Raw genomic sequence first — 27,468 nt, 5'->3', positions numbered from 1 at the left:
ATCACCGCACTGCAGGTACTAGATAGTAATCACCAATCATTATCATCCATAGAAATCATCCAATCATACTGTAGTGTAGAGCTACAAGTCACTACTAAATGATACACAATAGCATTACATATTACTTCTCATTACCGTTATTTACCTACAAAGGTCACATGACCCCAGGTGCTGATCACCAAGAGATGATGTTGGCTTTAGCTTCTGCTTAGGTTTCATTATAAAGTTTATTCGAGGGTTAATTCTCACAACAGAAGTTAGAAACATCACATTTTACTGTTACCTGAGATCTCAGATTTCCATTCTACATATTATTATATTTTTAAGATATCGCATTTGTCTCCTGTGTGACTTTTCTCATGTCCAGAAAGTTGTGATTTCTGTGTAAAACATTTTCCACATTCTGAACATGAATATGGCCTCTCTCCCGTGTGAATTCTCTCATGTGCAACAAGATTTGATTTACTTTTAAAACATTTCCCACATTCAGAGCATGAATATGGCCTTACTCCTGTGTGACTTGTCTTATGTCTAACAACATCTGATTTAGTTGTGAAACATTTCCCACATTCTGAACATGAATATGGCTTCTCTCCTGTGTGTGTCCTCCCATGTTTAACAAGATGTGATTTCAGTAGAAAACATTTACCACATTCTGAACATGAATATGGCTTCTCTCCTGTGTGTCTTCTCGCATGTAAAACCAGATCTGATCTACGTGTAAAGCATTTCCCACATTCTAAACATGAATATGGCTTCTCTCCTGTGTGAGTTCTTTCATGTAAAACAAGATCTGACCTACGTGTATAGCATTTTCCACATTCTGAACATGAATATGGCTTCTCTCCTTTGTGAATTCTCTCATGTATAATAAGATGGGAAAGTTTTATACAGTGATGCCCACATTCTGAACATACATACATCTTTTTAGTGTGACTTTTCCTGTGAGCAAGAAGAGCTGATATTTTGGTAAATTGTTTTCCACATTCCTCACAATATAAACCTTCAGCATTTTTTGGATCTGTCCTGGTGGTAAGAATGTGTTGTTGGTCAAGAGAAGGTTCCTCATCATAAGGTGGATTATTATAGGATAGATCTGGATGGACATTAGGGGTAAGGAGGTCTTCTCCTGAGGAGCGCTCCATCATATCTTCATCTTCTCCTTTATCATTCAGGGATAACATGAAGTTTCCCTCAGAATTCTTACTGGGATTTTCTGTTGGGATAAAAATGGATTATGGGAAATGTATAAAATATTATTAGGTTGGAAACACACATGAAGTTTTGCTGCAGTTTTTGATGGTCACCTGACCCCAGAAGAGAATACAGAGGAGAGGAGTCCCCCCACCCCGATCATAGGAAACAATAGACTGGAGGGGACCCTATTGCCTCCTTTTCTGGGCATGCTCTGTGACCTGTGCAGAGGTCATTGTACAGGAAGGAGGAGGTAATATTGGGCCCGAATTCTTAGTACTAGTCCAACATCTATATCTAAAACGAGTTAGGCTAGGTTCACATGGCCATCGTCTTCAGTTGGCTATTCTCCGCTATTGAGGGGAAATGGACCATACTTTTAATGGACGAACAAACTGAAGTAAACGGATGCAAACGGATGACACTAAAGGGGTATTCCGCTGCTCAGCGTTTGGAACGAAATGTTCCGAACACTTAGAGCCGGCACCGGGAGCTTGTCATGTCATAGCCCCGCCCCCTCAATGCAAGTCTATGGTTTGGCGTTGCTCATTCTTCAGGCGGATCTACTCACGGAAGACATTGCCCTCTATTGGGGACGGCAATGTCCACGCGGTCCTAGTGCCGACTAAGTCAGCGCTGACCGTACTCGGAATATCTAGAAGGAATTTTTCCGTCTAGAGATTCCGTAGTCTGAACCTATCCTAAAGGTTCATCTGTTTCCCATAGACTTCAATGTTAAATTTATTATAGCTGTTTTTTTATTATATATATATATATATATATATATATATATATATATTTTTTTTTTTTTTTTTTTTTGATGGCAGAAAAATATACTGCATGCAATGTCTTTGCTCCACTATAAAAGGAAAGGAAACCAAACGAGTGCAAATGGGTGACAAAGGACTGTAAAAAAAAAAAAATCCTAATGACATCAATGGGATCTATTTACAGCCGTCTGCAAAAGTCTGCAGCAGATTACAGAACGGACATTAAATAACAGGGACAGAAGTTTATGTGGACGAGATGTCATTTAGATGTCTCAACTCCCCAAAATGGTTATTTTTGGTTCTTTTCCCCCCTGGGGTCTGTAGCCCATCTGGGTTGTAGCCCATCTGTGCTGAGGAGCGGTGAGTTGTGGGTTGTCTGCTGTTGTAGCCCATCTGTGCTGAGGAGCGATGAGTTGTGGGTTGTCTGCTGTTGTAGCCCATCTGTGCTGAGGAGCGATGAGTTGTGGGTTGTCTGCTGTTGTAGCCCATCTGTGCTGAGGAGCGGTGAGTTGTGGGTTGTGACATGTTAGGTGGACACCAGCGTTGTTTGGTTGCACTTTCCTGACTATGCTCCGCCTCTTCCTTAGAACGATTCCTGACATCCTCCTCTGACCCTTTAGGTGACAAGTTCTTTCTGTCCACAGGATCCCCTTTCCCTGGATGTTTTCCCTCCATGGCCCCATTCATGGTCGACTCCACACAACTGCACAAGGTTGGCAGAGACATCCGGGCCCCAATGACCGGACCTCACTCCAAGTCCTCACATCACTGGATTGTCCCAGAAAATGTGGATTCACACTGAGACCGATCCCCAGAAAACTCATCCCTGGATTTTATGTTCCAGAGTCAGAAGTCTTATGTCCGTACGGGGGAGATCAGATCATGGGGGGGGAAGAAATAGAGAAACAGAACCACCCCCCTCCCCCGCACCTCCTCATGGTTTTACATATAACTTACTAGACACCAGGATGCGGTCATGTCAGGATGGGATATAGAGGGTGGTCAAACAAGCCAGGTCCAAACAGAGATGACAGCAAAAGGTACCAAATCATAGTATCACGGTTTGTAAGGTGGAAAAATCGAGAAGAGTTCATCAAGTTCAGCCTTAAACCCTACTGTGTTGATCCAGAAGAAGGCAAATCAGTAGGCAGAGAATAGTAATGTCACAAGCCGAGGTCAGAATACATGGGGTTAAACCAGTAAGGAGTATACAAGAGCTAGTGCAGCGGAAATGAACACAAGCAACTTGAGACAAAATGTAACATGCTTCATGTCCTAGCCCGCTGATAGGCCCAGGCATCCCCACAGCAACGCATAATGCTTAAAGGAGTACTCCGGAGCTAACCTTTTATGGGGGAACTGGAGCATGAGGCAAAGTTATATAACATTCTAATATACTCCCGTTTTCCATATGGTCTTCTTCCCGGTCTTCTCCTCGCTTTTCTCTCCGGCCGGAAGTTGGGTCTTTTGATGACGCTCGAACCTGTATTTCTTCTTGATCCGCCGCCATCTTCGCCCGGTGACTTATCGCTCCCATGAGGACCTGCGGGCTGCGCCGGCCTCCCCGCCCGGAGTCGGCTACTCCCCCAAAGTTAATTAATTCTGTGCATGCGCAGTACTACGCAAATAGCGTAGGGCTAATGCTAGGCTCCTATCGCTGTCTATGTTAGCCCTACGCTATTTGTGTAGTGCTGCGGCATTCTTGTGACACCGCTAGTGCAGTGTTTCGCAACCAGGGTGCCTCCAGCTGTTGCGAAACTACAACTCCCAGCATGCCCGGACAGCCTTCGGCTGTCCGGACATGCTGGGAGTTGTAGTTTTGCAACAGCTGGAGGCACCCTGGTTGCGAAACACTGCGCTAGTGGGCACATGGATCAGTGGGCTAGTGGGCACATGGATGGGTGGATCAGTGGGCTAGTGGGCACATGGATCAGTGGGCTAGTGGGCACATGGATGGGTGGATCAGTGGGCTAGCGGGCACATGGATGGGTGGATCAGTGGGCACATGGATCAGTGGGCTAGCGGGCACATGGATGGGTGGATCAGTGGGCACATGGATCAGTGGGCTAGTGGGCACATGGATGGGTGGATCAGTGGGCACATGGATCAGTGGGCTAGCGGGCACATGGATGGGTGGATCAGTGGGCACATGGATCAGTGGGCTAGTGGGCACATGGATGGGTGAGCTAGTGAGCACATGGATGGGTGGATCAGTGGGCTAGTGGGCACATGGATGGGTGGATCAGTGGGCTAGTGGGCACATGGATGGGTGGATCAGTGGGCACATGGATCAGTGGGCTAGTGGGCACATGGATGGGTGAGCTAGTGAGCACATGGATGGGTGGATCAGTGGGCTAGTGGGCACATGGATGGGTGGATCAGTGGGCTAGTGGGCACATGGATGGGTGGATCAGTGGGCTAGTGGGCACATGGATCAGTGGGCTAGTGGGCACATGGATCAGTGGGCTAGTGGGGACATTGATCAGTGGGCTAGTGGGCACATGGATGGGTGGGCTAGTGGGCACCTGGATGGGTGGATCAGTGGGCACATGGATCAGTGGGCTAGTGGGCACATGGATGGGTGGATCAGTGGGCTAGTGGGCACATGGATCAGTGGGCTAGTGGGGACATTGATCAGTGGGCTAGTGGGCACATGGATCAGTGGGCTAGTGGGGACATTGATCAGTGGGCACATGGATGGGTGGATCAGTGGGCTCCTGGATGGGTGGATCAGTGGGCACATGGATCAGTGGGCTAGTGGGCACATGGATGGGTGGATCAGTGGGCAAGTGGGCTCATGGAGAGGGCTGATGAGCTGGGAGGGGGATAATGGGAGGAGATAACCACAAGGGAAGAAGCTGTGGGCGTCACTTTATTATAATTTCCCGGGGGGGGGGGGGGGGGGAAGAGAGCAGCAGCTAACAGGAAGCTGGCGCAGGGAGTCATGGGAAATGTAGTCTTTATGACATGGCTGCTTACTGCTACAGGTGGCAATTACAAGAGAATGGCTGGGCCAAATTTGACAAATGAGGTATCGTTGGAAAGGTCTTTAAAAGAGCTTTTTTTTTTTTTTTTTTTTTTTTTTTTTTTTTAAAGTACCAGCGCTCCGGAGTACTCCTTTAAAGGCAAAGAAAATTAACCCCATACATGGAAGTCCTGTCCTGCCTCTCCCCGCCGCGTGAAGTGTGCTCAGCAGCTGAACGCTCTTCATACCTGGTGGGTCCCAGTTGCAATCAGAAATTCATATTTTTGATCTCTTTATATACTAGAAAAAAAACGAACTAAAATGCGATCAAAAACTCCCATAAAAAAATAAATAAATGGTACTGATAAAAACTACCGATCACAGCGCAAAACATTACCCTCATACATCCCTGTAAACGGAAAAATAAAAGTGTAAGAAAGGTCAGAAGAGGAGGATTTTAAACGTACTAATTTTTGTACAAAAAGTTGAGATTTTTTAAAACTAGTAAAATAGAACAAATATAAATTGGGCATCATTGTATAAATTTGGTATCATTGTAATCCTGTGGACCTACCGAATAAAGATAATGGCCCTCATTTACTAACAGGATCCCGACACTTTTTGTTGGGTTTTGCGCCAGAATTCTGCCAGAATCTGGCGCACAACCCGACAAAATCAAAATCATTCACAGAGTGAAAAAAAAAAAAACTACAAAAGGGAATTTTTTCCCGACAAAAAACCCTCCGAGTGTGAAGAAAACTCACAGGAAAACCTGTGAGTTTTGCTTCAAAGAAACCCGACAGAAACCCTCAGAGCTGTCGGGAAATTCCTCAAAACGGAGTGAATCCTGCTACGCCCAGCATGGAACAGGGTCTGTTCCATGTTGGGGGTAGTAGTAGAGGGGCTGAGGGATTGATCGCACCGGGTCTCACTTCTGAGACCCAATCCGATCAGATGTTATTAAGCAGGGGAGCGGGCGGCATGTTCCGATCCCCTGCAATGTACAGTAAACTTTCATTTTTAAATTCCCCACCAGGAGCCATGAATGGCCGGGACCGAGGAGCCAATCAGGGCTCCTGGCAGGGTTTTAATATAGAAGCGCTGTGGTGGGCAAGGATGTATAGAATCGCTGGGGGGGTATATTTCTGGCCCCTCCAGCATTTCTATATATATTTCCCCCTGCTGCGCTATATTATACTTAGTGGCCGCTGCGCTTGAATAAATGTACTGCCCCCCCAGCGCTGTTATATATCTATACTGATCCCCGCTGCGCATATACTGACCCCCGCTGCGCATATTTATATATATACTGCCCCCCCAAGATGTGCATATTAATCTTCATCTTCTCCCTCCCCTGGCTGCCAATGAATGAAAACTCTATTAGCTGGGGAGCGGAGGGCTGCTGCCCGCTCTTGCTGCTAAGAGTTTGTCATTCATAGCGGGCAGCAGCTGCATATCATGCTGTGGGGGTCAGACATATGGATATATGTCTGACCCCAACATCATAGATATACAAATGCCGGCTCACCGCTATGAATGACAAGTAAAGCAGTGCAGGGAGGCTTGCGCTGCTGCTCCTAATAGCTTACTTGTCATTCATAGCGGTGAGCCGGCATTTGTATATGTATTATGTGAGGGTCAGACATATATATATCGATATGTCTGACCCCCACAGCATGATATGCAGCTGCTGCCCGCTATGAATGACAAACTCTTAGCAGCAAGAGCGGGCAGCAGCCCTCCGCTCCCCCGCTAATAGAGTTTTCATTCATTGGCAGCCAGGGAAGGGAGAAGATGAAGATTAATATGCGCAGCTGGGGGGGGGGGGGGGCAGTATATAAATATGCGCAGCGGGGGTCAGTATAGATATATAACAGCGCGGGGGGGGGCAGTACATTTATTCAAGCGCAGCGGCCACTAAGTCTGATATAGCACAGCAGGGGGAAATATATATAGAAACGCTAGAGGGGCCAGCTATATATCCCCCCCCCCCCCCCCCCCCCCAGCGATTCTATACATTTTTGCCCACCACAGCGCTTCTATATTAAAACCCTGCCAGGAGCCCTGATTGGCTCCTCGGTCCCGGCCATTCAGGGCTCCTGGTGGGGAATTTAAAAATGAAAGTTTACAGTACATTGCAGGGGATCGGAACATGCCGCCCGCTCCCCTGCTTAATAACATCTGATCGGATCGTTCGATCAATCCCTCAGCCCCTCTACTACTACCCCCAACATGGAACAGACCCTGTTCCATGATGGGGATAGTTGTACAAGCACTAATGTAGTCAGAATTTGCAGAGACTTTTTTCTGTCGCACAGAATACATTTTGATTGTCATGTCTAAATGCGGTAAATCCCATTCCCGGCTAGCTCAGTGGCTGGTCGTGACTGCAGCGGCAAAACTGCGGCATCCCGATCAGCTGAGAGGACTACGGGAGGTATTTTACCTGCCTTCCTACCGTACGATAGGTGCTCCAAACTTGCAGTCAGCCATGCCAGGCTGAAGCAATGGAGCACCGATGACACTGATCAATGCTTCTCCTATGGATAGCATAAAAAAAAAAAAAGGATTAAAAAACATTTTTAAAAAAAGTAATCAATTTGATTTATCCCCTTCCCTTATAAAAGTTGAATAACCACCCTTTTCCCAAATAAAATGTAAAAAAAGAAACAAACATATTGAGGTATCGCCACATGCGTAAATGTCTGAACTAATAAAATATAACGTTAATTAGACAGTGAAAGGCGAAGGCATAAGAAAAAAAATGCTAATTTTTAGTCACTTTACTAGAAAAAAAATTAATAAAACGCAATTAAAAAGGTGCTATAAAAAAAAATGGTCCCGATAAAAACTACACATCACTGTGCAAAAAAATTAGCCTCATACATCCCTGTATGCGGAAAAATAAAAAAACATTATAGGGGTCAGAAGAGAACACCTTTAAGCATACTAATTTTCATACAAAAAGTTGGAATTTTTAAAAAGTAGTAAAAAAAAAAAAAATAATTATAAAAAAAAAAAATTTATATTATATTTTATATATATATATATATATATATATATATATATATATATATATATATGTTATCATCTTAAATCATATGGGCCTACAGAATAAGGCTAAAGTGTCATTATTACCGAAAAGTGCACTGCTAAGAAACGGAATCCCCCAAAAGTTGCAAAATGGAGGGTTTCCTTTTTAATTTTACCCTACAAATAATTTTTTTTTGTTTTACTGTACATTTGGAGGTAAAATCAGTGATGTAATTACAAAATACAATTGGTAACGCAAAAAACAAACCTACATATGGGTCTTTAGATGAAAAAATAAAAGATATGCCTAATAAAAAGGTGAGGAGGAAAAGATGAAACCTCAAATAAGAGGGAAAAAAAAAATTTCAGTCCTGAAAGGGTTAATAGAGAGCCCTAAGACAGCTCATCGGGAAAGCAAGAAGGAACCCTAAATATAAAGCACAAACCTAAGAAACAAAGTAAAAACACAGGACAAGGAAGCACAAAGGGTCAACAAGGGAACAGGAAAAAGGGAGGGGGTCAGGAAAAGAGGAGGATGGAAAACAAGAGGAAAGGGAGGGGGGAAGGGAAACGGGATCAGGGGGCCGTAGGGTTCCCAGGGTCCAGCAGGGCCCGTTACTCAGGTGTCTACTGGAAAGCCAACCAACGCTCCAAGCACTGCCTACAAGATAAGAACAGATGAAACAAGGCAAAAAGAACTCAAGATGATAACATAATGGTCGGGGAAGGGGAAAAAAAACAGAAAGTGAGAGAGAAAATAGAGGGAAAGTGTGAAGGAAACAGAGAAGATGTTACCGGAGCAGTACTCCCGTAAACAATCGAGCATAACGGAGAACGTGCAATCAAGTGGACTCCAGGGGAAGGAAGTCACATAGCAGAGAATCCAGCCCCACGAGAGCCACCCACAGCAGGGGGTGACCCCACAGGACGAGTCTCAGAGGTAGCATGATACCCCGAAGACGGGAGCCTCTGGGAGGGAGACCGGGGCGGGAAGCCTTAGCAGGTGAAGAAGCTGATGGCTGTGAGGGCCTCTTTGTAGGGAGTGACAGCAGCATTGGCCAGTCCGGGAGTGTGACAGCAGGTAGAGCCATGTTCTGGAGGAAGAACAGGAAGGTCATCAGGTGAACACAAGGAGTATACACGCACCTGTCGTCAAACCGTGAGGGAGAAGGGGAAACACCAATGTATGGAATCTCTCTTTCCCGGAGGACTGCCAGGAATGGTTAAAGGGCAGCGAGCTGAGCCAGAGTATGGCAAGAAAGGTTCTGATAAAGTTGAATAGGAACGTCCTTGTTGGCGTTTTGTCAGCGGCGTCTCACATTCTGCAGGTAGTCCTCCTTAAGTGCACAAAAGTGTATGCGGCAAATGACATCTCTGGGATTCTGGTCATTAGCACTAGGTGGGCATAGTGCCCTATCAGCTCTGTCTATCTTAATATGGGCATCAGGAGGACTGTCCAGGAGGTCATTGAAGATAGAAGTCAGGGCACCCCACAGCTCCCCCGGGGACACCGCCTCCGGAAGACCACGTATCCTTAAGTTATTCCTGCAACTACGGTTTTCAATATCGTCCAGGTGTTGTAAAGAGACAATAGACTGCAAGGCTTGAACAGAAGCAAACGTAGAATCTTGAGTTGCGTCCAATGCATTGACTCGGGCAGAGATGGTAGACAGTTCCGTCCGGCTTTGCGCAAATTCCTGCTTCCATTTCTCCACCACTTGTTTAGTGAGATTAGAGATATCAACTTCGGTGGGAAGAGACTAAGGACTAAGGGCTGCACGTCAGCCAAGGTCATAAGCATGGAGGCTGTTGGGGCCCTGGAAAAAGCCAGATCACATCTCACAGAATGCTGACATAGGTCCGCAGAGTGAGGCGGCATCCCCGAGGACTGCGACTGGAATATCGGAGGTGTATCATCCAAGCTGCACACAGGAGCCAGGGACTCTGGGTAGAGTAGCTGGCGAGGGGGAGAGGGCGATGGCAGCCCCGGATAAGGGGACCTTGAGGCTGGAGGAGAGGCAGCGAGGGCAGTCAAAGCAGGAGACATGTCGGCATGGGCCGATACAGCATCCCAGGAGGATTCAGTGTACCAATGAGGGGAAGGTGGTCATCAGCCAAGGGGGCCATCAATGGGGAGGGTGTAGGCAAGAATGCTGGTAGCACGGCTGGGGAGGTAGATAGGGATGGACCCATGGGGGGTTAATAAACAGTCCCTGTTAACAAGTCTGCGGTAGAGAAGCCACACAGGGAAGGACTCTCAACAGCTGGAGCCACAGGAGGGGTCCGGGCAGGGTCCGCACTAGGTCTCTGAGCGCTTCTGGCCCAGAGGCAGTCGCTGGCATAGCAGGAGCGGCAGAAACAGGAGAGAGGTGCATGCTGTCAATTTGCAGCAGAGGAAACAGAGAGGAGACTCAGCTGGCCGGGAGCAAGATCCAGGAGGAGCTGCGCAGCTGAAGTGGTGACCGGAGGGCCGCATGTCAGTTCTGGAGACTGGGGGAGCTGGAGACAGGCAGGGTTACCGGGTGCAGGCAGACCAGAGCACTGCAGAGGGGAGAGGAGCACATGTGGCTGCTGCTCCAAGATGGCACGGTCCCCTGAAGCATGCAGCACGGTCACAGTCTGGGAGTGCTGGGAACGAGTGAAGAAGGTCTCCAAGTCCAGTAAAGGAGGCGGGGGGGACCACAGGAGGTTTCCACTTCTTATTTTTGGATGCTTTTCCCATAGTTTCAACATCAAAGGCTAGATAAAGCTGGGGTCAGACAGGAGCTCTGTAAGTGCGCGTCTTCACACCACCATGGCCAGACACATGCCCCTCTAGAATAGTTTTTTTTTTAACCCATCAGGAGCTTGTATGTCTCAGCAATGGTAGATCTCAACCATCTGCCTACTAAACTTTTTGAAGATTTTTCTCTCATGGCTGGTGAAAAAAGTATTTAACACGTCACCATTTTTGTCACTATATATATATTTACTTGAAATGTTCTCTAGATGTTGGTAACAACCCAAGTTCTCCATCCATACAAAGAAACATATACAAATAAGTTCAGAATTTAAGTTCTGTGTAATAATGTAAAAGTATTGAACACATGAAGAAAAAGAGGTAGGTGCAAAAGGCCAGGAAAGCCAAGACAACAGCTGAAATCTATTAGAAATTAAAAAGAAATCCAGCCCCTTGTGCAAATTACTATCAGCCGCTTCAGTCCCAACTGAGGGCTACAAAAATGTCTCATTGCCAAGGTGTAACACAAGACACATCAAATGATGGGTAAAAGCAAAGAGCTGTCACCATACCTTCACAACCTAATTGTTGTAAAACATACCAATGGAGTTGGTTACTGGCATATGAAGAGTATTCAAAAGATCTGGAATTGGCAGGTACTATTGTCTCCAAGAAACAGTATTGAGAAAAATGGTGACATGTTCAATACTTATTTCACCCGCTGTATTACGTCCTTGGATGTTGCATGTTGTAATCTTTCCTCCACAGGCTCGACGTTAAGATATCTCGGAAGGAATCTTCTTACATCCAGGGTACCGAAATGTTTTTCTTGCTCAGTTTTTTAATTATTCCAGAATACTAGAAGTACAATCTCTTGTGAAAGTCTACGACTACTTTCGGTATAAAAGAAGGGCCCAGTTTTAGGGTTACCAGACATCGGAGATGATGGTTTTGAGTGTCAGATGTTTAAAAGCCGACTGTTCAATCGGCTCAAAAGGATGACCTGTAAGCCCAGAGAGGACCCAGTTTAGGGTTCCAAGATGGACAACAGGAGGTATGGGTTTAAAGGGGTTCTCCACAGCCCTGCCTTCCGGAGCTCCGCTCGCAACGTCCGGAAGTTTATTACTCCAAACGCTGTGTGCAGGCTATCGTGTTCGAGGCCGCCCCCTCGTGACGTCACGCCTGCCCCCTCAACAAAAGTCTATGGGAAGGGGGTGCAACCGCTGTCACGCCCCCTTCCCATAGACTTTCGTTGAGGGGGCGGGCATGACGTCACGAGGGAGTGGGCGTGACGTCACGAGGGGGCGGGCGTGATGTCACGAGGGGGCGGCCTCGAATACAGAAGCCCGCACACAGTGTTCGGAGTAATAAACTTCCGGACGTTGCGAGCGGAGCTCCGGAAGGCCGGGCAGTGGAGAACCCCTTTAAAGGAGTACTCCGGGATGGGAAGATTGCCCGTCATACTGCTGGCAGTAAAAAAAAATAAAGAGGTACATACCTTCCGTCGCTCCCCCGATGCCTCCGGTAACCCGCTCCGGCCTCTGCCGGAGCGGGTTATTGGAGGCACCAAGGGAGCGACGGAAGGTATGTACCTCTCTCTTTTTTTTTACTGCCGGCAGTATGACGGGCAATCTTCCCATCCCGGAGTACTCCTTTAAAGGGGTTCTCCACTGCCCTGGTTACTGGAGGCACCGGGGGAGTGACGGAAGGTATGGACCTCTCTATTTTTTTTTTTTTACTGTCGGTAGTATGACAGCCAATTTTCCCATCCTGGAGTACTCCTTTAACTCTGGACTCGGCTCTAAAGAAACAGTGATCTACAATTTGTTGATCAGAAATTGCTCCTGGAACTTTTAGGGTACTAGGTGATAAGAGCTTTTCGAATCTTACTTGGAGAAAATCAAGGATGTACAGAATATCCAGACTGAAAGGGTCCGATATTTTAACCACACATCAGTCCGTAAATGTATGCCACGTTTTCCTCTTAAAAAGGACTCTTCAGCATCAAGGCTGTGAGCTTAGAGTTTTTGAGGCCCTGAAAGATAACTGGACCATGGAGCCGCAGAATGTCCACTTGAAGGAGCAGGAATGGCTCGTCTACCGCCAGGCTTTTTAAATGGGTGAAACCACCCTCTTTTCGTCCAGTAGGGCGCTATGAATATTAAAGGGGAACCCCAGTACAGAACACCTATCTTCTATCCACAGGATAGGGGATAAGTGTCTGATCACAAAGGTTCTGACCGCTGGGACCCCCTGGTGATCTTCTGCCCAGCTCTCTCCATGCGCAAAGCGATCTCCGCTCCGTGCACAGAATACTGCTGACCATGGAACAAAGCGGTGGCCAACGCGCCCCTATATGTATCTCTATGGAAGAGCCGGAGATACAGCATTCGTGTGGAATAGGTGGAAACATATACGCTACTGGGAAGTTCCAGTTCTGTACTAGGGCGTCCACTTCCTCCAGTAGATCTCAGATGTAAGGAGAAAAACTTTTAATGAAAACACGAGACCCCATTAATTTTTTGATGATTTAGTGTTAAACTCTTCTGGGTCTAAGATGATTTGAGCCTTTGAGATGTACTGCAGTGAGGGAGGGCACATTTTGCTCAGACTAGACAAGAATTCTTACAGAGAGAGCTCGAATAGCTTTGAGCCTTCCCCCCCCCTGCTGCTTGAGAAAGGCTTCCGCTGTTGTTTTATATCCCTGTTAGACAAAAAGTTACATCACTCTTAACTCTTTGTAGTTTGAAGAGAAGGTTTTCCGGTGAGGAGACCAGTCTCCTTAAAAATAAGACCCCTGAACCTGAGCACGTCAGCCCTAGGCACTGGCATCTGTAGTTACAATGACTGGGTCAGGATTAGGGATCGAGCGATTATCGGTTTGGCCGATATTCACAATTTTGGAAATTATCGACATCGGCAATTACCTTGCCGATATAGCGATAATGCGCAGCCCCCCCCCATGCCACCTCCCCGGCCAGAGACCACCGCCGAGACCACTGCTCCCCCATTACCTCCCCCCCCAATGTCGAGTGACGTCCTCAATGCGACATCACCGTCAGTGCGCAAAGTGACAGCTCAGGACACCGCCGGAGCCAGAAGTAGTGTGGACCCCAGGAACAGGTAATTATAAAACCGGGGATGGGGGAGGCAATGGGGCAGCGGTGGTGGTTGGACTAGGGAGGACCCCCAGGACAGGCAGGGGGAGAGAAGCGGGCGGCGGTGGTCTCGGGCCCCGCAAAAGCCGCTGCAGTTCAACTGCTGTTTTGATCTTAACAGGGGAAGCACAAAGTTTGTATTGAAATTTACTGTTCATAATATTTATTAATTAATGTATGACTTGTTTACTCAAATAAAAGGAAAAAAAAAAAAAACATAACATGGGAGACCACTGCAATGTCTCCTTCAGAGAAAGCTAAGTTAGGCTGGGTCCACACTACGTTTTGTCCCATACGGGAGCGCATACGGCAGGAGGGAGCTAAAACCTCGCGCTCCCGTATGTAACCGTATGCGCTCCCGTATGCCATTCACTTCAATGAGCCGACCGGAGTGAAACGTTCGGTCCGGTCGGCTCATTTTTGCGCCGTATGCGCTTTTACAACCGGACCTAAAACTGTGGTCAACCACGGTTTTAGGTCCGGTTGTAAAAGCGCATACGGCGCAAAAATGAGCCGACCGGACCGAACGTTTCACTCCGGTCGGCTCATTGAAATGAATGACATACGGGAGCGCATACGGTCACATACGGGAGCGCGAGGTTTTAGCTCCCCCCTGCCGTATGCGCTCCCGTATGGGACAAAACGTAGTGTGGACCCAGCCTTAGAGCGTGAAGCTTTCTTGAGTGGAACTTAGTCCACTGAACGGCTGTGATTGTAGATGCCATTGTCCCCAATGTTCTGCCGGAAGAAAGGGGGTTTTCCTCACTGAATCATTCCTAGAAAAATCTTCCCGTGACTGGACCGGAGCTCTTATTTTTCAAAGTTGATCACCCAGCCAAGATTTTGATGTAACATAAGATCTAGGGAGCCTGGAGTGGAGCTTAAGTGTTTGTGTAAATCAACAGATGATCCAGATGAGGGATAATTGATATATTCTGAAGGCTATGACTTCCACCATGATCTTTGTGAAAAGCCTTGGCGCAAAAAATAAAAAAAATGCTGAAAAGAAGAGCTGGGTACATTAGGCATTAGACCAGTGCCGAACAAAAAAGGAGAAACCATTGATCCAGCTCTACTTAAAACCTGTAGTTAATTTGAAATCTTTAAAACGACATCTTGGCACAGACAACAAACCACCATGCCACACAGTATTCCGCTCAGTTGGACGCATTTCGAAACGCATCCAACTGGGCCGAATATTGCGTTGCACAAAGAATTAGAATATTAGAGCTGGGCAGTATGACCAAAAATGTGTATCACGGTATTTTTGTAAGTTTTGGCGGTTCCACGATATTTAACAGTATTTTCCACCCCACCCCTCCCCAATCATGTGACCTGTGGGCGCTGCTTCTCTTCCACCACCCCCCGGTATATCAGCCCAGCACTGCTCATCCTCCTGTGAATTGCGGGCCGCCGGCGCTGGAAGTCTGTACTGTACTACATATTCCTTGTACCCGGGCTGCAAAAATAAACAAAAAAAATAAACTTTAACTCACCTTCCCACGTTGCTCCGGTAACGGCTTCACGCTCGGCATGGGAACGTCACAGATGCGTCAGCCTATCACCGACTGAGGCGGGACATTGCTGCGGCCGGTGATAGGCTGAGCGCACTATCATGTAAGAAGCAGGCCGGCTCCTTACATGACAGTGTGCTCAGCCTATCACCGACTGAGGCGGGACATCGCTGCGGCCAGTGATAGGCTGAGCGCAGTGTCATGTAAGAAGCCGGCCGGCCCCTTACATGACAGTGCGCTCAGCCTATCACTGACCGAGGCGGGACATTGCTGCGGCTGGTGATCGGCTGACGCCGCTGTGACGTTCCCATCCCCAGCGTGAGGCTGTTACAGGAGTGACGACGGGGGAACGTAGAAAAGTGAGTTAAAGTTTATTTTGTTTCTTTTTGCAGCCCGGGCACAAGGAATACATAGTACAGTACAGATTTCCAGTGCCGGTGGCCCGCAACTCACAGAAGGACAAGGTGACATATGATTAGTTCCCCGATGTGGGGGACCGCGCAGCGCTGGGCTGATAAACCAGGGGAGGGGGGGGGGTGGGAAGAGGAGCAGAACAGTGCCCGCGGGTCACAAATGACTGGTTGCCCGATGTGGGGACAGCCGCTCCGGCAGATAATGAAGTCATTCGAGGGGGGAGGGGCCCAACTGGTATTGCAGTATCAGAAAAATTCATATCGTGAGGGGGAAAAAAAAAATCGCTATTCGGTATGAACCGGTATACCACCCAGCACTAGGCGATAGACTCTTGATTTCGGAATGAAGCGCTTGGTTTCGGGAACTGGAAAAAGGTAAGAATAACGGCCTCGGTACAACTCAGTATGGAACTTGAACAATGGCCCCCTAATTGAAAAAGATTGTTTATTCCTATCATCCTTTCCTGGAGAAAAGGTGATGGTTGATTTGAAATGAGAAATCCTGAAGGAGGCATAAAGGAGAACTCTATTGTATCCAGATCTTACGAAGCTCAGAATCCATGGATTAGAGGTAATTTCTTCCTCCTATGAGCCTCACATCACTGTCTTTTAGGTCGCTGGTCGGGATTAAGCAGGAAACCTGTTCCTCTTCCTCCTTTGGGTTTACTCCATCTTGCGCACATTCCTTTACCTCTGTACTTTCCAGCTCTATCCCCTTGGGGGCAAACACACATTTTTTCTTCTGGAAGCCCATTCTTTCTGCCATCCGCCATTCTAACGGATTATATAGAAGCATCAGAGAGGAAGCCTATTGCCAGTATTAGTGAGTATAGAGGACATCTCTCCTGGAATTATTTATTTTTTGAATCAGTTTTTATTGAGGTTTCGCAGTTTAAACATAAGAACAAATAACAAAACACCCTCCCCCACCACACACACAAACCAAACCACCCCCATGTCCACCATAGTACCGGATCTAATACCGAACACCATCACGGGAGTAAAGGTAATGTATGCAATGGTAGGAATCACACATACAGACAAGTGAACGCTCATGTACAATGGTCGGACCCGACAGAGAGAGACGACACAGACAACATAACATACGGGAAAGGAAACCAATACTGGAAACATAAAAGTAATGCCGGCATCCACCAAGAAAGAAACGTATCCCCTCAAGTATCACCAGATCCCAGATGAGGAGCACTCACCAAGGGTCCCCAAATCACCTGAAACTTTCTCCTGGAATGATTACATACCTGTGGTAACATCTCCTGGAAATCCCTCCTCCACTTCCCTCATCCAGTCTTCTTCATCCTCCACTTTAATAATGATCAGATCTCCCCCCTGATGTGACATATAGAACAATTCACTACAATACAGCAGACAGGAGGAGCAACAGAGACCCCCAAAATCTATCCCCACATCTATGACTGCAGGACCCCCCCCCCCTATAGAGATATAGGATCAGCCTCATCTACCTGATGCTTCTCTGGGACATTTCCCTCTGGACAGTCCTGGGAATACAGAGGGCGGGGACACCTTTCAGGTGGATTTCTATCAATGACTTCATCTGTAGGGAACACACAGGGAATGAATACATCAATGCTGGATAGATTTCTATGTTACTAGGTAGTGAGAGTGATATCTATATATATGTCTCTTCTTACCTTGTGATGTGAGGGGCCGGTGATCCTCCATCATGACTATGTCCTGGTACAGATCCTTGTGTCCTTCTACATACTCCCACTCCTCCATGGAGAAATAGACCGCCACATCCTGACACCTTATAGGAACCTGACACACAATGATACCGTCATCACCAGACCCCTCCATTACTGTATAATGTCCCAGCAGTGTCACCTCTCCAGTCATCACCAGACCCCTCCATTACTGTATAATGTCCCAGCAGTGTCACCTATCTAATCATCACCAGACCCCTCCATTACTGTATAATGTCCCAGCAGTGTCACCTCTCTAATCATCACCAGACTACTCCATTACCGTATAATGTCCCAGCAGTGTCACCTCTCTAATCATCACCAGACCCCTCCATTACTGTATAATGTCCCAGCAGTGTCACCTCTCCAGTCATCACCAGACCCCTCCATTACTGTATAATGTCCCAGCAGTGTCACCTCTCCAGTCATCACCAGACCCCTCCATTACTGTATAATGTCCCAGCAGTGTCACCTCTCCAGTCATCACCAGACCCCTCCATTACTGTATAATGTCCCAGCAGTGTCACATCTCCAGTCATCACCAGACCCCTCCATTACTGTATAATGTCCCAGCAGTGTCACCTCTCCAGTCATCGCCAGACCCCTCCATTACTGTATAATGTCCCAGCAGTGTCACCTCTCCAGTCATCGCCAGACCCCTCCATTACTGTATAATGTCCCAGCAGTGTCACCTCTCCAGTCATCACCATACCCCTCCATTACTGTATAATGTCCCAGCAGTGTCACCTCTCCAGTCATCACCAGACCCCTCCATTACTGTATAATGTCCCAGCAGTGTCACCTCTCCAGTCATCACCAGACCCCTCCATTACTGTATAATGTCCCAGCAGTGTCACCTCTCCAGTCATCGCCAGACCCCTCCATTACTGTATAATGTCCCAGCAGTGTCACCTCTCCAGTCATCGCCAGACCCCTCCATTACTGTATAATGTCCCAGCAGTGTCACCTCTCCAGTCATCGCCAGACCCCTCCATTACTGTATAATGTCCCAGCAGTGTCACCTCTCCAGTCATCGCCACACCCCTCCATTACTGTATAATGTCCCAGCAGTGTCACCTCTCCAGTCATCACCAGACCCCTCCATTACTGTATAATGTCCCAGCAGTGTCACCTCTCTAATCATCACCAGACCCCTCCATTACTGTATAATGTCCCAGCAGTGTCACCTCTCCAGTCATCACCAGACCCCTCCATTACTGTATAATATCCCAGCAGTGTCACCTCTCTAGTCATCACCAGACCCCTCCATTACTGTATAATGTCCCAGCAGTGTCACCTCTCCAGTCATCACCAGACCCCTGCATTACTGTATAATGTCCCAGCAGTGTCACCTCTCCAGTCATCACCAGACCCCTCCATTACTGTATAATGTCCCAGCAGGGTCACCTCTCCAGTCATCACCAGACCCCTCCGTTACTGTATAATGTCCCAGCAGTGTCACCTCTCCAGTCATCACCAGACCCCTCCATTACTGTATAATGTCCCAGCAGTGTCACCTATCCAGTCATCACCAGACCCCTCCATTACTGTATAATGTCCCAGCAGTGTCACCTCTCCAGTCATCACCAGACTCCTCCATTACTGTATAATGTCCCAGCAGTGTCACCTCTCCAGTCATCATCAGACCCCTCCATTACTGTATAATGTCCCAGCAGTGTCACCTCTCTAATAATCACCAGACCCCTCCATTACTGTATAATGTCCCAGCAGTGTCACCTCTCTAATCATCACCAGACTCCTCCATTACTGTATAATGTCCCAGCAGTGTCACCTCTCCAGTCATCACCAGATCCCTCCATTACTGTATAATGTCCCAGCAGGGTCACCTCTCCAGTCATCACCAGACCCCTCCATTACTGTATAATGTCCCAGCAGTGTCACCTCTCCATTCAGCAGTTCAGTGATCATGTGGGTGAGTTCTAGGATCTTCTCCTCATGTATCAGTGAGAGAGGTGGAGGCTCCATGATGGGGCCTTGGGCCCTGCTCTGTCCTCCTGACTCATGGAGATGGCTTCTGGGGGCCACACACTCCCCCCATGTCTTCTTCACTATGGTGTAATCCTGTGTATAGAGAGAGACAATGAGGGGACTGACCCCAGTATTCCTCCCTCACTACAAAGAGGAGATTGTGCCCCCTGTATACAGCTCTAGTGAGCCCATCTGGAATACTGGGGTCAGTTCTGGAGACCTCACCTACAAAGAGACATCCTGAACATAGAGCGGGTACAAAGATGGGGGAAAACAATGGTGGAAAGGTAGACGGGGACAACAACGGCGGAAATGTAGACGGGGGACAACAATGGCGGAAATGTAGACGGGGGACAACAATGGCGGAAATGTAGATGGGGACAACAATAGGGGAAATGTAGATGTGGGGGGGGGACAACAATGGTGGAAATGTAGATGGGGGGACAACAATGGTGGAAATGTAGATGGGGGGACAACAATGGTGGAAATGTAGATGGGGGGACAACAATGGTGGAAATGTAGATGGGGGGACGACAATGGTGGAAATGTAGATGGGGGACAACAATGGTGGAAATGTAGATGGGGACAACAATGGTGGAAATGTAGATGGGGACAACAATGGTGGAAATGTAGATGGGGACAACAATGGTGGAAATGTAGATGGGGACAACAATGGTGGAAATGTAGATGGGGACAACAATGGTGGAAATGTAGATGGGGACAACAATGGTGGAAATGTAGATGGGGACAACAATGGTGGAAATGTAGATAGGGACAACAATGGTGGAAATGTAGATGGGGGAACAACAATGGTGGAAATGTAGATGGGGACAACAATGGTGGAAATGTAGATGGGGACAACAATGGTGGAAATGTAGATGGGGACAACAATGGTGGAAATGTAGATGGGGACAAAAATGGTGGAAATGTAGATGGGGGGACAACAATGGTGGAAATGTAGATGGGGGGACAACAATGGTGGAAATGTAGATGGGGGGACAACAATGGTGGAAATGTAGATGGGGACAACAATGGTGGAAATGTAGATGGGGACAACAATGGTGGAAATGTAGATAGGGACAACAATGGTGGAAATGTAGATGGGGACAACAATGGTGGAAATGTAGATGGGGACAACAATGGTGGAAATGTAGATGGGGACAACAATGGTGGAAATGTAGATGGGGACAACAATGGTGGAAATGTAGATGGGGACAACAATGGTGGAAATGTAGATGGGGACAAAAATGGTGGAAATGTAGATGGGGGGACAACAATGGTGGAAATGTAGATGGGGACACAACAATGGTGAAAATGTAGATGGGGACACAACAATGGTGGAAATGTAGATGGGGGCCAACAATGGTGGAAATGTAGATGGGGACCAACAATGGTGGAAATGTAGATGGAGGACAATAATGGTGGAAATGTAGATGGGGACAACAATGGTGGAAATGTAGATGGAGGACAATAATGGTGGAAATGTAGATGGGGACAACAATGGTGGAAATGTAGATGGAGGACAATAATGGTGGAAATGTAGATGGAGGACAATAATGGTGGAAATGTAGATGGGGGGACAACAATGGTGGAAATGTAGATGGGGGGACAACAATGGTGGAAATGTAGATGGGGGGACAACAATGGTGGAAATGTAGATGGGGACAACAATGGTGGAAATGTAGATGGGGGACAACAATGGTGGAAATGTAGATGGGGGGACAACAATGGTGGAAATGTAGATGGGGGGACAACAATGGTGGAAATGTAGATGGGGAACAACAATGGTGGAAATGTAGATGGATACAACAATGGTGGAAATGTAGATGGGGGGGACAACAATGGTGGAAATGTAGATGGGGGGGACAACAATGGTGGAAATGTAGATGGGGGGGACAACAATGGTGGAAATGTAGATGGGGACAACAATGGTGGAAATGTAGATGGGGGGACAACAATGGTGGAAATGTAGATGGGGACAACAATGGTGGAAATGTAGATGGGACAACAATGGTGGAAATGTAGATGGGGACAACAATGGTGGAAATGTAGATGGGGACAACAATGGTGGAAATGTAGATGGGGACAACAATGGTGGAAATGTAGATGGGGACAACAATGGTGGAAATGTAGATGGGGACAACAATGGTGGAAATGTAGATAGGGACAACAATGGTGGAAATGTAGATGGGGACAACAATGGTGGAAATGTAGATGGGGACAACAATGGTGGAAATGTAGATGGGGACAACAATGGTGGAAATGTAGATGGGGACAACAATGGTGGAAATGTAGATGGGGACAAAAATGGTGGAAATGTAGATGGGGGGACAACAATGGTGGAAATGTAGATGGGGGAACAACAATGGTGGAAATGTAGATGGGGGGACAACAATGGTGGAAATGTAGATGGGGACAACAATGGTGGAAATGTAGATGGGGACAACAATGGTGGAAATGTAGATAGGGACAACAATGGTGGAAATGTAGATGGGGACAACAATGGTGGAAATGTAGATGGGGACAACAATGGTGGAAATGTAGATGGGGACAACAATGGTGGAAATGTAGATGGGGACAACAATGGTGGAAATGTAGATGGGGACAACAATGGTGGAAATGTAGATGGGGACAACAATGGTGGAAATGTAGATGGGGACAACAATGGTGGAAATGTAGATGGGGACAACAATGGTGGAAATGTAGATGGGGACAACAATGGTGGAAATGTAGATGGGGACAACAATGGTGGAAATGTAGATGGGGACAACAATGGTGGAAATGTAGATGGGGACAACAATGGTGGAAATGTAGATGGGGACAACAATGGTGGAAATGTAGATGGGGACAAAAATGGTGGAAATGTAGATGGGGGGACAACAATGGTGGAAATGTAGATGGGGACACAACAATGGTGGAAATGTAGATGGGGACACAACAATGGTGGAAATGTAGATGGGGACACAACAATGGTGGAAATGTAGATGGGGGCCAACAATGGTGGAAATGTAGATGGGGGACAACAATGGTGGAAATGTAGATGGGGACAACAATGGTGGAAATGTAGATGGAGGACAATAATGGTGGAAATGTAGATGGGGACAACAATGGTGGAAATGTAGATGGAGAACAATAATGGTGGAAATGTAGATGGGGACAACAATGGTGGAAATGTAGATGGAGGACAATAATGGTGGAAATGTAGATGGAGGACAATAATGGTGGAAATGTAGATGGGGGGACAACAATGGTGGAAATGTAGATGGGGGGACAACAATGGTGGAAATGTAGATGGGGGGACAACAATGGTGGAAATGTAGATGGGGACAACAATGGTGGAAATGTAGATGGGGGACAACAATGGTGGAAATGTAGATGGAGACAACAATGGTGGAAATGTAGATGGGGGGACAACAATGGTGGAAATGTAGATGGGGAACAACAATGGTGGAAATGTAGATGGATACAACAATGGTGGAAATGTAGATGGGGACAACAATGGTGGAAATGTAGATGGGGGGGACAACAATGGTGGAAATGTAGATGGGGGGGGACAACAATGGTGGAAATGTAGATGGGGACAACAATGGTGGAAATGTAGATGGGGGGACAACAATGGTGGAAATGTAGATGGGGACAACAATGGTGGAAATGTAGATGGGGACAACAATGGTGGAAATGTAGATGGGTCACCTCACCTCTCCGGTCAGCAGGTGGAGGATCTCCAAAGTGAAGTGTAATATTCTCTTAGTCATCTCATTCCTGTCCTTGTCCATCCTTGAGGGATCATTCAGGGGAAGAGGAGACAACTGGGTCAGCTGGAGGGGATAGTCCTGAATCACAGCACCAGCGATACACTGTAACAAACCCCCTCCTCATGTAATCTCCTTACTACTGGGGTGACACACTGTAACCAGGGATGTGGAATTCCAATCGCCCGACGCCCAGGACATGTAGTTCCGGGCAGGTGAATTATTTCCGGCCCTTAATCCGGCTTTGGGCAAGCAGGGCCGGACCTGACAAGCGCAGCAGTCTGTATTGAGAAGGCTCCCGATTCCTGCCCGCTCCATACTTGGCTGTTTTCAGTAGCCGGGGCCGTCGTTAATAGCCAGTATACAGTGATTGCCGCGGCTGGCCATTAACCCTTTAGATCGCCGCTGTCAAAGCTGACAGCGATGTCTAAAGGAACATGTGAATGCTCCCTGGTGGGCTAGTGGGGTGGATCGCCCCCCCCCCCCCCCCCGCAGCACGATAGCGAGGGGGGCGAACCACTACAGAGGTATCCGGAGGGCTTACCTTTTGTTCCCTGCTGTCCGTAGCTCTGTCATTGATAGATCCTGGCTGGACCAGGCTCTATCAATGGAGCGCAGAGCACACAGATCAATGGAGTTCAATAGAACTCCTAAAAGTCTAATAAAGTGATAAAAAAAAAGTTTTAATAAAAGTTTAAAAGACACATTAACCCCTTCCATGTTAAAAGTTCAAATCACCCCCTTTTCCTGTATAAAACATTTTATGGTAAAGTGAGTGATGTCATTACAACGGACAACTGGTCGCACAAAAAACAAGCCCTCATACTAGTCTGTGGATGAAAATAGAAAAGAGTCGAGGAGGAAAAAAAACCTTAAGGGGTTAAAAAGTTAGATCAATACCAAAATTGTACCGATACAAAAAAACTGATTATGGCACAAAAAAATTAGCCCTCGTCCAGCCTGGTATGCGAAAATTATTATTATTATTTTTTTTTTTAAAGCTACAGGGGTCAAAAAATGGCTATTAAAAAAATTCAAAAAAGTTCTGATTTTTTTTTAAATTTGTAAAATATGACGGAAACTATACAAATCTGGTATTACTGTAATCAGACGACCTAAAGCATCAAAACAACAAGTTATCTGAACACAAGGTAAATGGTGCAGAAAAGAAAAAACCAAATCTGCTAAATTATCTTCTACTATTTCAGCTTCACTTCACCGATTATATATTTTTGATTCGGAGAAAATGTTATTGAAAAATCAAAAGGTCTCATTATAGTAGGTGGTTATGGCTGTTATAGGGGGAGGAGGGAAGAATGAGAGCGTAAAAGCGAAAATTGGCCGGGACAAGTAGATTGTGCTCTGTTTTAGTCCCGTGGACAAGTAGTTTTTATTAACTTTCCACACCCGAGTAACAAACCTCCTCCTCATGTAATCTCCTTACTACTGGGGTGACACACTGTAACAAACCTCCCCCTCATGTAATCTCCTTACTACTGGGGTGATACACTGTAACAAACCTCCTCATGTAATCTCCTTACTACTGGGGTGACACACTGTAACAAACCTCCTCCTCATGTAATCTCCTTACTACTGGGGTGACACACTGTAACAAACCTCCCCCTCATGTAATCTCCTTACTACTGGGGTGATACACTGTAACAAACCTCCTCATGTAATCTCCTTACTACTGGGGTGACACACTGTAACAAACCTCCTCCTCATGTAATCTCCTTACTACTGGGGTGACACACTGTAACAAACCTCCCCCTCATGTAATCTCCTTACTACTGGGGTGATACACTGTAACAAACCTCCTCATGTAATCTCCTTACTACTGGGGTGACACACTGTAACAAACCTCCTCCTCATGTAATCTCCTTACTACTGGGGTGACACACTGTAACAAACCTTCTCCTCATGTAATCTCCTTACTACTGGGGTGACACACTGTAACAAACCTCCTCCCCATGCAATCTCCTTACTACTGGGGTAACACACTGTAACAAACCTCCCCATGTAATCTCCATACTACTGGGGTGATACACTGTAACAAACCCCCTCCTCATGTAATCTCCTTACTACTGGGGTGACACACTGTAACAAACCTCCTCATGTAATCTCCTTACTACTGGGGTGACACACTGTAACAAACCTCCTCCTCATGTAATCTCCTTACTACTGGGGTGACACACTGTAACAAACCTCCCCCTCATGTAATCTCCTTACTACTGGGGTGATACACTGTAACAAACCTCCTCATGTAATCTCCTTACTACTGGGGTGACACACTGTAACAAACCTCCTCCTCATGTAATCTCCTTACTACTGGGGTGACACACTGTAACAAACCTCCTCCCCATGCAATCTCCTTACTACTGGGGTGACACACTGTAACAAACCTCCTCCCCATGCAATCTCCTTACTACTGGGGTGACACATTGTAACAAACCTCCCCATGTAATCTCCATACTACTGGGGTGATACACTGTAACAAACCCCCTCCTCATGTAATCTCCTTACTACTGGGGTGACACACTGTAACAAACCTCCCCCTCATGTAATCTCCTTACTACTGGGGTGATACACTGTAACAAACCTCCTCATGTAATCTCCTTACTACTGGGGTGATACACTGTAACAAACCTCCTCATGTAATCTCCTTACTACTGGGGTGACACACTGTAACAAACCTCCTCCTCATGTAATCTCCTTACTACTGGGGTGACACACTGTAACAAACCTCCCCCTCATGTAATCTCCTTACTACTGGGGTGATACACTGTAACAAACCTCCTCATGTAATCTCCTTACTACTGGGGTGACACACTGTAACAAACCTCCTCCTCATGTAATCTCCTTACTACTGGGGTGACACACTGTAACAAACCTCCTCCTCATGTAATCTCCTTACTACTGGGGTGACACACTGTAACAAACCTCCTCCCCATGCAATCTCCTTACTACTGGGGTAACACACTGTAACAAACCTCCCCATGTAATCTCCATACTACTGGGGTGATACACTGTAACAAACCCCCTCCTCATGTAATCTCCTTACTACTGGGGTGACACACTGTAACAAACCTCCCCCTCATGTAATCTCCTTACTACTGGGGTGACACACTGTAACAAACCTCCTCCTCATGTAATCTCCTTACTACTGGGGTGACACACTGTAACAAACCTCCCCCTCATGTAATCTCCTTACTACTGGGGTGATACACTGTAACAAACCTCCTCATGTAATCTCCTTACTACTGGGGTGACACACTGTAACAAACCTCCTCCTCATGTAATCTCCTTACTACTGGGGTGACACACTGTAACAAACCTCCTCCTCATGTAATCTCCTTACTACTGGGGTGACACACTGTAACAAACCTCCTCCCCGTGCAATCTCCTTACTACTGGGGTAACACACTGTAACAAACCTCCCCATGTAATCTCCATACTACTGGGGTGATACACTGTAACAAACCCCCTCCTCATGTAATCTCCTTACTACTGGGGTGACACACTGTAACAAACCTCCCCCTCATGTAATCTCCTTACTACTGGGGTGATACACTGTAACAAACCTCCTCATGTAATCTCCTTACTACTGGGGTGACACACTGTAACAAACCTCCTCATGTAATCTCCTTACTACTGGGGTGACACACTGTAACAAACCTCCTCCTCATGTAATCTCCTTACTACTGGAGTGACACACTGTAACAAACCTCCTCCTCATATAATCTCCTTACTACTGGGGTGATACACTGTAACAAGCCTCCTCCTCATGTAATCTCCTTACTACTGGAGTGATACACTGTAACAAACCCCCTCCTCATGTGATCTCCTTACTACTGGGGTGACACACTGTAACAAACCCCCTCCTCATATAATCTCCTTACTACTGGGGTGACACACTGTAACAAACCTCCTCCTCATGTAATCTCCTTACTACTGGGGTGACACACTGTAACAAACCTCCTCCTCATGTAATCTCCTTACTACTGGGGTGACACACTGTAACAAACCTCCTCCTCCTGTAATGTCCTTACTACTGGGGTGACACACTGTAACAAACCTCCTCCTCATGTAATCTCCTTACTACTGGGGTGACACACTGTAACAAACCCGCTCATCACGTAATTACCTTACTACAAAGTGCCCGACAAGGACCTGCTCTGTATCTGCTGGATGCTGGAGGAGTAGGACCTGTGATGATGTCACAATCATGTGACCAGTACAT

At 46.8% G+C, this 27,468-nt stretch overlaps 1 protein-coding gene across 1 annotated transcript; it reads right to left on the bottom strand.

The window, feature by feature from the left end:
• Positions 1-31: 31 nt before the first annotated feature.
• On the bottom strand, positions 32-27,433 carry LOC130285537 (oocyte zinc finger protein XlCOF7.1-like). The gene is made up of 7 exons (XM_056537095.1): positions 27,373-27,433; positions 23,175-23,309; positions 19,390-19,569; positions 17,437-17,563; positions 17,248-17,339; positions 17,026-17,113; positions 32-1,216 (listed from the first exon to the last, which is right to left on the bottom strand). The coding sequence occupies exons 2-7, from the start codon at positions 23,250-23,252 to the stop codon at positions 315-317; spliced, it is 1,467 nt and encodes a 488-aa protein (XP_056393070.1). The 5' UTR covers positions 23,253-23,309; positions 27,373-27,433; the 3' UTR covers positions 32-314.
• Between the last annotated feature and the right edge of the window lie 35 nt (positions 27,434-27,468).

This window comes from Hyla sarda, chromosome 1 (genome assembly GCF_029499605.1).
Source record: "Hyla sarda isolate aHylSar1 chromosome 1, aHylSar1.hap1, whole genome shotgun sequence".
Lineage (NCBI taxonomy): Eukaryota > Metazoa > Chordata > Amphibia > Anura > Hylidae > Hyla > Hyla sarda.
The sequence above is the reverse complement of the archived record's forward strand: the minus strand, read 5'-3'. Positions and strand labels throughout refer to the sequence as shown.

Coding starts and splice junctions, on each gene's coding strand:
- LOC130285537 (XM_056537095.1), bottom strand. CDS start 23,252: ATGGACAAGGACAGGAATGAGATGACTAAGAGAATATTACACTTCACT. Junction 17,340..17,436: donor CCGGCCCCTCACATCACAAG/GTAAGAAGAGAC, acceptor TGTTCCCTACAG/ATGAAGTCATTGATAGAAAT. Junction 1,217..17,025: donor TCCAGGAGATGTTACCACAG/GTATGTAATCAT, acceptor TTATCCCAACAG/AAAATCCCAGTAAGAATTCT.